This window comes from Rhinolophus sinicus, linkage group LG06, assembly GCF_036562045.2.
Source record: "Rhinolophus sinicus isolate RSC01 linkage group LG06, ASM3656204v1, whole genome shotgun sequence".
NCBI lineage: Eukaryota > Metazoa > Chordata > Mammalia > Chiroptera > Rhinolophidae > Rhinolophus > Rhinolophus sinicus.
Window position 1 is genome coordinate 39,775,254 of NC_133756.1, and position 12,804 is coordinate 39,788,057.

Here is a 12,804-nt window from a genome sequence, read left to right on the forward strand (position 1 = left end):
TTATGTGAAGATTTGCAAAACCCAACATTAAGGATCAAGGCTTATATATTATAGAACTTGTGCTGACTGAGTACTTTTGAGCTAGGTAAAGATTAATTTTACACTGTACTATTTTTTCACATTAATTGTAGAATTCCAACTAATATTTTTATAAGTAAATGAATTTAGAGGCCAAAAACAATGATTCTATGTAATTCATGCACACAACATAAGCACAAAATAATTTCCTAAGTTAACATACCATATATATCTTAAGTGAACACAACACTTGTTCGATATGATGGTAGCATAATAAATACTTTCAGTGGCACTAAACTTAGTATTGGTTTACAGTTGATGATTCTACAGTTGTCCATAAATGTTTACTGCACCCACAGGTCAATGGTTTTATGAGCCAAGTTTTCTGATTTATTGCTGTATGTTCACGCCAAGAAGTGACATGCTTTTTCACAGAGATTAAAATGGTGTTGATGCTTGAAACTACAAATTTCATGGAGCAAGGCTAAAATAATTTATCAAGTTTGCTAGATATCCTACTAAAAATGCCATGTCAGATTTAAAAAAAAAAAAAGTTGCTGATGCTTGGATTGTAAATCTATGCTGACCAATGTGGCCTAAAGTAGGAGGGACAGCAGATGTTTCAATGCCTATTCCTTGAAATTTAGCATATGGCTGAGCTTCAGAGCCTTAAAAGAATAACAAATCTGAAATAATTCATGGCAGTGGAATTACTGATATTTAAACAGATGTCACTTTTTTTTTTTTTTTTAGCAAATTGTAAATTGAGGTACAGATGGTGAGGGCTGGTATGCTTTAAAGTAGCCGTTATGGATTAAAAATCTACATTTGTTAAATTAAATATCACAAAATATATAATGATGTCCATATTTTTCTCTAACTGAAATGGAGAAAAGCTTATTTTATAGTCTGTTGGCTCCTTATTACCTAGAGAAATACAGAGCGCTTCTTAGGTCACTTTGTTCCATTCATTTTTAATGAGATACAGGAAGAATCCCCTTGCTTCTAAGTATGGAGGTATCATTAATTATCATATTAGAAAATATCAGTTCTAAGAAAATAGTAAATACTTGTACCTCCATATCAAGAACCTTATGGAAAATAGCCTGGGCTAAGCACTCCCGGATATATTTTTGGTGATCCCTCTTCATGATATTTAGTTTGTATTCTTTTTCAGAAAGTACTCTTCCACTTCTTGTGATCTGTCATGAGGAAACAAAACATACATAGAAATACAAAACAGAAAAGGTATGGTTAGTTACCAAAAAGGGAGAGGTAGAGACAGAGACAGGCAAACAGACAGAGAGAATGTCAATATCTCCTAAGCCTAAAGAAGTATGCTACTGTGTTTGATAAACTTTCACTTTTAATAAATATTTTTTAAGGCAAAAAAAGAGAAAGTCAGTCTTATATACCCATCACTGTGAAAACACACACAGGTAGTACACTTGATGTTTAAAACAAGGTTTTTAATAGAGTAGCAATTTTCTGTTGGTGGAACCCAGATGTTCTTTTCATTTCTTTTTTGCACATATTCGATAAGAAGGGGTGGGGTGCTACCTTGAAACAATGAATAGAAGCAGTGATCACAGGACTGATGATCTCACAGGAAATACTTTGAAGGACAAAACATGTAAGCTACAGAGACTCTCATCAGTTTGTTTTAAAAATAATGGGCTTCATTATGTGATTTTCATTCTGCTTTTTCTTCTTCCATTCTCCAGCCCAGAATGTAATTTAATTGGTTGTGATTCAGATTTTTTCAGATTACACAGTACTGCAGATATAAAGTATTCCAAATTGGTTTCAACTGGCATCATTGCAAGTCCCAGAAGTGGTAGTTTCTGGTTTTCATTTACAGTTGACCCTTGAGCAACATGAGGGTTAGGCGTACCCACCCCTGTGCAATCTAAAATCTGCAGATAACTCTTTACTCCCTAAAAACTTAGTTGTCTCTTGGTATCTGCAGGGAATTGGTTCCAGGACCCCCGCTGATACCAAAATCCATGGATGCTCAAGTCCCCTACATAATATGGCACAGTGTCCAAAACTCCCAACTGTGGATCTAAAACAGTATAGGTATTTACCAACAAAAATCCAGGTATAAATGGGCCCTCACAATCCAAACGTGTATTGTTCAAGGGTCAACTCCATTTGTTTTTCTTTTCTTTTAATCCTTCCTATGGGCATATTTTTTGTATTGTTCTCTATCTTCTGTACAGAGGGTATTATCCTTCCTGGATTGTTCCTCCTCTTCCTTTCTACTTAATTAACACTGCCCTTCTTTTCAGGTCTAATCTGAGCCCACATATTTCTTAATTTTGATAACTGTAGTGTTTTAACATTGTTATTACACTATATTGGACCGTTGAGGTCAACTAAGTTGTGCCACAAGTGACTGGCTATTGAGAATCTTTTTTTATGGATACATTTTCCAATGGAAGAAAGGGGTGTGGTTATAGAAAATGTGCTTGGAATTACTACTCAGTTCAGCCTTTGAAATGTGTTGTTCATGAGACATCATGTCATGTGTGTCCAAATGGGGGTAAAAAAATGTTGAGACCATCCTGCACTGACTCTCGCTCTGCAGTTCACATGTGTCATTGTTACCTCTCCTCAGAGTTGTCTGACCTCCCTACCTAGACTGGAAGCTCCTACAGGGCAAAAGTTCTTAAATTTGAGCTTGCCTCAGAATCACCTGGAAGTCAAGTTGAAAAACAGATTGATTGGCCTCACCCCACAACTTCTGACTCAATAGGTCTGGGGTGGGGCTCTAAAATTTGCATTTTCTTACATGTTCCCAGGTAATGATGAAAACATTGTTGATTCAGGAACTATATTTGAATGACTGCTATAGAGAAAAAGCTGTAACTTCCTTATTTGAGCACCATGCACATAACCAATGTTCCATTAAGTGCTGGTTAATGATGTTGATAAGTAAATACAAAGTCCTTCCCATTTATACATGAACCTCACAGATTGTTATCCAAAGAAGTAATGTTAATAGTAACCATAATAATTACAACAACCATTTTTTAGACATCTCTAATTGCCACAAAAATCCTGAGGGCAGGGTATCATTATCTTCATTTTACTATTGAGCAAGTTGGAGCTGAGAGAGTTAAGTAAGCGATTTGCTCAAGAGTCTACATCTTGTAAATGGCAGAGCCAAGTTTCAGCCAGGTCTGTCTAATAACAAAGCCCCAGGAGACAAAAAGCAAGTTCTCTGAGATCTATCCAGCCAGAGTGCCAAGCACATAAACAACAATTAGAAACACACTGAATATCCTTTCAGCACCATGGCAACAATAGTTAAGGAAGACCACTGTATTTTAAGAAGGTAAACAGCTTAAACCATTAGTCATACTTTCGATAATCACACCCATTTCTTTCAATGGAAAGCTATAGTATTTTTAAAAGGTTTTCACATTGAATGCATTTAGAAGAATGGAAATTTTGTGGAAATGAAGTTTTGGAGCTAGCGAACGACACTAGTGTATCAATAAGCCATCTCAGGAAATGAAACCTTTTTTACAAAATTCAGAGAAATTTTGCACTGTTTATGTCTTCCACACCATATTCTGTGATGATTAAAAACAATTTTTTTTTTTTCCTAAAGACAGTAAAATCTACTCTATCCTTAATCCTTCACAGTTCTTGGCTCATACAACGTGTTCAATAAATGTGCTGAATGAATGAATAGACAAACAAGTGAAATATGCTGTTGGAAACTCAGGGTTTTTCCTCAATAATTTATAAGTTGTCTCAGCAGTCATTGTGACCTCTCTTCCTGTCTTTTGAAACACAGCCTCAAAAAATATACATCAAAGCTTTGGAAAGGAAGTCATTTTTCTAAAATAGGGGGTGGGGTGTGGGGAATGTCATTGATTAGCTCAGAGAAAAGCAGAAAAGGGAGGGAATTATTTGGACTTAAAATTAACAAGAAGGCAGGTAGAAAGTAAACCAAATCTTACCAGCCCTGATCTTAAGAGATGCCGCCTTATCCTTGTATTGTTAAAATATCCAGCCAGGTGTTTATCGGTAAGACTGTTATATGCTGCAAGTAATCTAAAAGAGAAAAATGAAACCATTAGGCTTTATGAAGAGTTGCTTGATAACCAAGGCAATTCTTGACTTTCTCATCCCCAAAATGTTCATGATTTCACTCATCAAGCCAGCCAATCTTTCATGTATGTGTTTAATAATCAGATACTTTTGAACACCTAGAAGAACACATTACTTCTAGGTTTTACAAGAACTGGGAGAGAGTCTTGATGTTGTTTATCCTGAAGACAAGTATGAACATCAGAGATGAACAATTAAATTGGGTGCAAAAAATCCAACAATAGAAATATGCAAAAAGTCATGGAGACACAGAGAAGGAGTACCAACTCCAGTTCTCAGTAATGTCTTCACGGAGGAAGCCTGATGGAAAAGTTGGGGCTCCTTCAGAGGATTCTTTGGCCTCCTGTTACACCCTAAATTCTAGTAACACAAATTTACCTGCACTTCCTCAACATATTCTCTCATGTCTTCTGGACACATGCACAGTCCCTCCACTGCAAAGGCCTTTCCTTTACCTGTTAGCAAGTGGCTAACACCTGTGATGCACAAGCATCTCTTCTCCCAGGAAACATTCCCTGATACACACTGGGTGTGCTGTGTTACCTCCCACTCCACTGCCTTATAACCTTGAGTTATAGTACACAGCACACATGTTATTGTTTATTTCTTAGTCTCCTCTGCCAACTTTGAGAGCCAGGATGGCGCATTATCTTTGGTATCCCTATTGAACGTTTTTATTGTGTACGTAAATAATAATGTGTTCTGTAAATGAAGGCATCATTTTGTTTGGGACTCATTCTTACCAATATAAATTTCTAAGTTTAAGCCCAGCAGTTTAGACATCTTAACTTCCTCATATAAACCCAGACAATTTTGTTAATTCCACATCCAGAACAAAAAGAAAAATCATTGATTACTTTTGATTTTCAGGTTCTTTCATTTTAAGAGTTAAAAGAGGACAAACTAGTTCCTTGATTACATGCTATACCTTGGTAGATGGTCAATCTAAGACTACATTAAAGTTTGAAGCTAGTTTTTTCAATTATAACCTATACTTTATTAAATATTATTACCTTACAAAACACATACAACCATATACATACATACACATGTATGTATACATTATGCATGTATGTTCATTCATATATATATAAACATGAGTGTGTGTATATATGTACACACACACACACACACACACACACACAGAAAGAAAGGCAGAGAAAGAGAGCATACAAGCCTAAACACAGCCCTAACATAAGCTGTCTTTAAAAAAAATAGATACCTTTCACCTAAGTCCCCACATACTTCTAAAAGTGCATGACTTGTAATAAAGGATTAATGAAAAATATGCATACCCTATTAATGTGCAACAAAGATTTACAATCTGTACATTTGATAGGCAGTTGATCCTTATTTCAAGACTAGAACAGGGACTCATAGAGAATCAAGTAGATGTCATTAGAAACAATTTTATTTAGTTGTTTGTACTGCTTTAATTACCAGTGATGGTGTTGTGACCTTTTCCTATTTCTGTTCCTCTTTAATGCCCATCTCAGGAAAGTTCCATGCTGTCAAAAGGTAAGGAATTTTAATTTTGTCCACAAAAGAGACTGAAAAGCAGTTACAAAGCCCAGAAGCTAAGGTGCCACATGAGGGTTGCAGACATATGAACAAGTGCGGAAACCATTATTTCACTGGGTTTATGTAAAAAGACAACCCAAGGGCTTCAGTAATGCACATACAAAACCAGCCCCGATAATGCTTTGAAACCATCTTTTAAATGAACTGTCTAGGTGTCCTATAGTTCATCAAAGGTTTCCTGTCTCCAAAAGGTCAACACTGTATCCCTTACCCTTTCTGAATCTCAGAATATCTTTTCAGCAACTCATTTCAGAAAGGTGAGCAGGTGTCTCTCGGTTCTAACAATCATGATTCCACAGTTCACAGATTCTTAAGATAAATCATTAGACTGACATCATATATAGTCTTATATAGTCTTTTGTCTGTTTTTCAGGCTCAAGGGTTGTTGTTCTTTTTTCTGTTTCTTTTTTTCTTCTTCTCAGTCAATGGTTTTGGAATAGCTGTGAATGTTAAAACCTTGATTAACTGAAGTCAAAAAGTTGGTATAACATGGACCACAATTTCCCTATTGACTGATAAAAGTTGCCCTTCTTTCAAGCCAGACTTTGTAACTTTTTAAATATTTAGGTCCCAGTAAAAGTGCTTTGCCAGCTTTGGCACCCACTTCATTTTAATCCTGTTCTCTCAAGCTCCTACTAAATGAATGTGGGCATGACATCCCTTCACTCTTACTTAAAGGTCGAATTAACTTAATGCACCAGTTAGTTGAAACTTTTGCACACGTCAGTTTTCTCACCTTTCCCTATTTTGGAACAACTAGGATCTCTAGTTGGGATGCCATTTGTAACACAACTCCTTTCACAACTATCATCACACAACTTGAGAAAAAATAACCAGCTGGATCTACCCAGGTGCCATTATTTCTTTATAAGACAATGTCTAAATTATTTTTAACTGAAATTTTAGATTAATGAATTGTTTGATAACAAGAAATTGTACTAGAGAAAATTATATACAGATTTAGTGAAACAGTTGCTACACACTGAATATTTGCCTCCCCCCGCCCCAAATTCCTGTTGAAGTCCTAACCCCCAATGTGATGGTATTAGGAGATGCAAACTTTGGGAGATGATTAGGTCATGGGAGTGGCGCTCTCGTGAATATTAGTGCCCTCATAAAAGAGACCCCAGAGAGCTCCCTTGTTCCTTCCACCATGTGAAGACACAAGAAAATGGTCGCCTATCAACCAGGAAGTAGACCCTTACCAGACACTGAATCTGTGTGCAAGACACCTCAATCTTGAACTTACCAGAACTGCAAGAAATAAATTTCTGACGTTTATGCCACCTAGTGTATAGTATTCTGTTGTAACAGCCCAAACAGACTAACAGTCAGTGCAAACACTGCCACCATATCCATACAAATGTCACGCTTGTTCTGACCATCGAGCCTCCTTCACAGGAGATGGTTGTACTTCTGTGTCTCAGCCACAACCATGATCTGTCAGATCCTGTCCACTTTGCTCCTCATCACGGGGCTTGTAGCCACCCTTTGCATTCACTCAGTTACACTCAGTTACAAGAGCTTTCCTGACCCAGCTACAAACTTAGACTTGTAGAGCTTTTCTGATGTTTCTGCCTTTGTCCTCGCCATTCACTGCCACTGTTTTTACTTCCTCCCACCCTCTACTCTTTTCTTTTCTTTCTTGCACTCGGCATAACCCTGGGCCAGAGGAGGTCACCTCGCCCAGGGCTTGGTGATTGTGATGCACCTTGGGCACTCCATTCCTTTTGTAAGTCACTCTGCATCTGTTGTCAAAGCTGGACTTCCTGGTCATGCTGCCTCATTCCTGTGATCTTCTCCTGCTCCCGTCCATAGGAGCAACAAATTCATTGGTCACAGCGCCCATAAGCCATTGTGACCATATCACTCAGAGGCGATGCTATTTATATCAAGTCCCACAATTAACTGGCCAGACCATTCTAACTCATCTTTTTCATGTGATGGGCAAGACTATTTACTCACCCTCTTTTCGCTGGGTGGAGAATGACCCACCTTAATGGCTTAATGCACCGGGGAAAACAGTTCCCCAGGAAACAAAGCAAGCCTGCCTCTAGGATGATTCCTGTTACCCCCACCCAATACACACCCTTTATCTCAGTGGTGCCTGAGGATTAGAGTGGCTGCTGAGTCACTGGTAGTGCTGCCTTCCCAGCATCTCAACATTAACCCTCACACCCCTGCCTCCCAAAATGCCAAATACAAAAATGGGACTCTGAAGTAATAAAGTCAGTGATTCCTCTCAATCCCTCATCTGCCCATAGAGAGCGAGTCTAGCCCATAAAAACCCCAACTAAATGTTTATAGTACTACTAATTGCAAACATGTGTTGACTACTGACTGTTTTTAGGGCATTCTGTAGGGCACTGGGACACCACAGAGATGGCACAGACACTGAACTAGAGAACTACCCCTAGTGGGGAGGTACACATGTACATACCGAGAGTGACTGGGCATGTACTTGATTTCTTCCCGTGACATAGGCCAATACATTCACAAATACTTATTGTGTGTCTGAGTGTCCCAATGTCAGACACTGTGCCCTAAGCTGGGAAAGGAGTATGCTATCCCTAGCCCATGCTGCACATTACAAAGCACTTCCACATACATAGTCTCATTCATTTTCTTTAGGTCCCTGGAATGTGAGCAATATCTAAGTACCATGTTTCCCCGAAAATAAGACCTGGCCGGACCATCAGCTCTAATGCATCTTCTGGAGCAAAAATTAATATAAGACCTGGTCTTATATTACTGATCGGGAATAATATAATATAATATAATATAATATAATATAATATAATATAATTAATATAACACAATATAATATAATACCGGGTCTTATATTAGTTTTTGCTCCAAGACACACATTAGAGCTGATGGTCTGCCTAGGTCTTATTTTTGGGGAAGCACGATATTACGAATCTTCTATCTTCCTAAAATGGAAAAGCTCCAAAACAAAATTATTTATTAATGTAAGTCAGTCCTAGCAAAACCTGACTACGGTGAGGTATCATGGATCACACTAATAGAGGAATCCTTCTAGCCTGCAACAGTCTTGAACCCCAACTTCCTCTCAGCACTGACTATCCCCACGCTATCTATCCCTGCAGAAGGCGAGGAATATTGTGGTGAAGACCCCACCTCCAGTTAAGTCCTGGTTCCACTATTCCTGGATCTGTAACTGGAAACGAGTAACTTAACCTCCCTCTGTCTCAACTGTTCTATCTTCCACAGAACACTACATTCTTTCCCAAGTTACAACAAGGATTTCCCATCCTCCATTTTTCAATTACATGTTCCCCATTTCCATTTGAGACCTCATCAGAATGACTTTTACCATCCATATTTCTACCAACATTCTGCACATACTTATTTATGTATTCTCTAAGAAGAAGAAGGAAGCTTTCTCTCCAGCTTCATTTTCTTCCTGAGCCATCACTAGAATCACCTTTAAAAGTCCCTTTGAAAACCATATATTTAGGGAAATATCATCAAAATGGTGGCATGAGGTGAGCCTCTGGAAATCTCCCCTGGAATTTACAACAAATTGAAAAACTGTAACTCCACAAAGGACTCCCTGCACAGCAGACAGGCAAGACAAGGAGTCTCACTACTGAATTCACCTGAAGGTGGGCAAATTGCGTGAGCAGGGGAGGAGGAAAGGGAGAAGCATGGACACGGGGCCATGCGGACGCAAGACGTTCACCTAGCTCAGTGCTCCGAGCACGCTGCATCCTGGATCAACCTCAGCTGCGGGAGAGGGAAGAGTTCTGACTGCTAGGGCTCCGCTTATGGCCCACAGGGCTGAGAGGACAGCATACAACACGGCTGAATCCAACGCTCACAGCAGAGACCTTGGAGCAAAGACTGAGGGAAATAGGCTGAAAATGGTGGTTTAAGGCTTCACTGCTGCAGAAAATGGAAGCCTTAGGCACTGAGACTAGCCGCCCCCTACCTGCCCTCCCAGAGCTCGCCCCACTGCCACCTGCCCAATGCTAAAGCGGAAAAGTAACAGTGTCAGATCAAAAGAACAGAATATTTGCAATTCTGAGACTGTGGTCCGCAGACACAGATTTGCAGCCCAAGTAGTTCTGGCAAAGGGAAGGGAGCTGTGGAAGCAGGACTGGCTGTGGTGATGGTTACTGCCAAAACTCTGGGCCACCATTCACAACTCACCCCGGACCTGTCCCCACCTATCTGGGCGGATCCTTGTAGGAGTAAACAGAAATACTGAAACACACGGGCTCTGAATCTGGTGCAGGAAGAGCTCTGGAACTTCAAAAGCTCTCTGCATCCCCACAGGGACTTGGTGCCCTATGACCCAGGTGAACTGTTAACAGAGGAGAAGCCCGCCTTCCAGGGAATCCCCCCATTGTGTGAGAAGCTGGAATAGTGCAGAGAAAACATAACACTACAGTGTGAGAGATAAAAAAAAACGCTGCAGTCGGAGAGAAAATAAAACATTCTACAAACACGTACTGGAAAACAAAAGAAAGACCTCTTCCTATCAACCTGTTGCAGAACCCACTCCTGTAGATGTCTAGGCAGAGAAATAATAAATCACTAATGGCCATGAATAACCAAGGCACAAGACAGCTCAGAAAGAAAGTAAAAAGTCTCCAGAAAATGAACTTAAAGATATGGAAATATGTGACTTAAATGACAAGAATTCAAGATTGCAGTTCAGATGAAAGAAAACACAGAAAGGCAGTTTAATGAACTCAGAAACACAATCAAAGAACAACATGAACATTTTACCAAAGAGATTGAAATTGTAAAAAAGAACCAAATAGAATTTCTGGAGATTAAGAACTCAGTAGGAGAAATTAAGAATGAAATAGTCAGCTTAGGTAGTAGAGTTGACCAGATGGAGGAAAGAATCAGTGACATCAAAGATAGAAACCTGGAAATGATACAGATAGAAGAAGAAAGAGACTTGAGACTTAAAAGAAATGAAAGAACTCTACAAGAACTTTCTGACTCCATCAGAAAGAGCAATATAAGAATAATGGGCATACCAGAAGGAGAAGAAAGAGAGAATGGAACAGAGAGTATATTCAAACAAATAGTTGATGAGAACTTCCCAAATTTGTGGAAAGAACTGGATCCTCGAATCCAAGAAGCAACTAGAACACCTAATTACCTCAACCCCAACAGGCCTTCTGCAAAGCACATTGTATTGAAGCTGTCAAAAATCAATGACAAAGAAAAAATCCTCAAGGCAGCCAGGGAAAAGAAGATGGTAACCTATAAAGGAAATCCCATTAGATTATCATCAGATTTCTCAGCAGAAACTCTACAAGCCAGGAGGGAGAGGAACCAAATATTCAAACTATTGAAAGAGAGAAAGTATGAGCCAAGAATAATATACCCAGCAAAGATATCCTTTAGATATGAAGGAGGAATAAAGACCTTTCCAGACATACAGAAGCTGAGGGAATTTTCTAGTATACACAACCTGCACTACAGGAAATACTAAAGGAGGCTATTCAACCATTCACAGGGACAATTTGTGGCAACCAAAACATAAAAAGGGGGAGAGTAAGGCCTGAAACAGAATATGGGAATGGAGAAAGTAGGCATGCTGAAGAAAATGGAATACTCTAAATATCAAACTTCCTTTTATATAAACTTAAGGGTAACCATTCAAAAAAAAAAAACCCAGAACTGAAATATATACAATAATAAAAGAGGAAACAGAGGGAAACATCATAGAATACCACCACACAGAAATAGTAGACAACAAAAAGGCAAAGAAGCAATGGAGACACAGTCTTACCAGAAAATTAAGATAGAATGATAGGAAATCCTCACATATCAATAATCACCCTAAATGTAAATGGACTGAACTCACCAATAAAAAGGCACAGAGTAGCAGATTGGATCAAAAAACTAAACCCAACCATATGCTGTCTCCAAGAGACACATCTCAGCTACAAGGACAAGCATAGACTCAAAGTGAAAGGGTGGAAATTGACACTCCAAGCAAATGGTATCCAGAGAAAATCAGGTGTAGCCATACTGATATCAGATGAAACAGACTTCAGGGTGAAAAAGATAACAAGAGACAAAGATGGACATTTCATAATGGTAAAGGGGACTATACAACAAGAAGACATAACAGTCATCAATATTTATGCCCCCAATCAGGGAGCACTGAAATATACCAAGCAACTATTAACAGAACTAAAGGGAGAAATTGACCAAAACACAACTATACTAGGGGACCAAAATACATCATTGACAGCTATGGATAGATCATTGAAACAGAAAATCAATAATGAAATAGCAGCCCTAAAAGATACATTAAATGAAATGGACATAATTGACATTTATAGAGCACTTCATCCTAAAACATCAGACTATACATTTTGTTTTTCTAGTGTACGTGGAATATTCTCAAGGTTGGACCACCTTTTGGAACATAAAACTAACCTCAGCAAATTTAAGAAGATTGAAATCATATCAAGCATATTCTCTGATCACAAGGCTTTTAAATTGGATATTAACTACAAAAAGAAAGCAGGAAAAAACACAAATACATGGAGATTAAACAACATACTTTTAAAGAACTACTGGGTCAAAAAAGAAATTAGAGGAGAGATCAAAAGATACATAGAAACAAATGACAATGAAAATACATGCTACCAAAATTTTGGTGATGCAGTTTTAAGAGGGAAATTTATATCATTACAGGCCTATCTCAAGAAACAAGAAAAATCCCAAATAAATAACCTCACTTTACACCTTAAAGAACTAGAAAAAGAAGAACAAATGAAACCCAAGGTCAGCAGAAGAAAGGAAATAATAAAAATCAGAGCAGAACTAAATGAAATAGAGAACAAAAAGACAATAGAAAAAATTAATGTGACAAAGAGCTGGTTCTTTGAAAAGATTAACAAAATTGACAAACCCTTGGCTAGACTCACTAAGATAAAAAGACAGAAGACACTAATAAACAAAATCAGAAATGAAAAAGGGGAAGTTATCACGGATGCCACAGAAATACAAAGGATCATCCAAGAATACTATGAAGGACTATATGCCACCAAATTCAATAACCTAGAAGAAATGGACAAG

General features: G+C 38.3%; 1 protein-coding gene across 2 annotated transcripts in view; it reads right to left on the bottom strand.

Annotated features, from left to right (window-relative positions):
- Nucleotides 1-12,804, bottom strand: part of ERICH3 (glutamate rich 3) — a 112,517-nt gene that overhangs the window by 78,534 nt on the left and 21,179 nt on the right. For both annotated transcript variants that reach the window (XM_074334952.1, XM_019743774.2), the window contains exons 2-3: nt 3,993-4,086; nt 1,095-1,220 (exon numbers count right to left, since the gene is read on the bottom strand). In XM_074334952.1, coding sequence (XP_074191053.1) covers nt 1,095-1,220; nt 3,993-4,086 — 220 coding nt within the window. The remainder of the gene's footprint in view (nt 1-1,094; nt 1,221-3,992; nt 4,087-12,804) is intronic.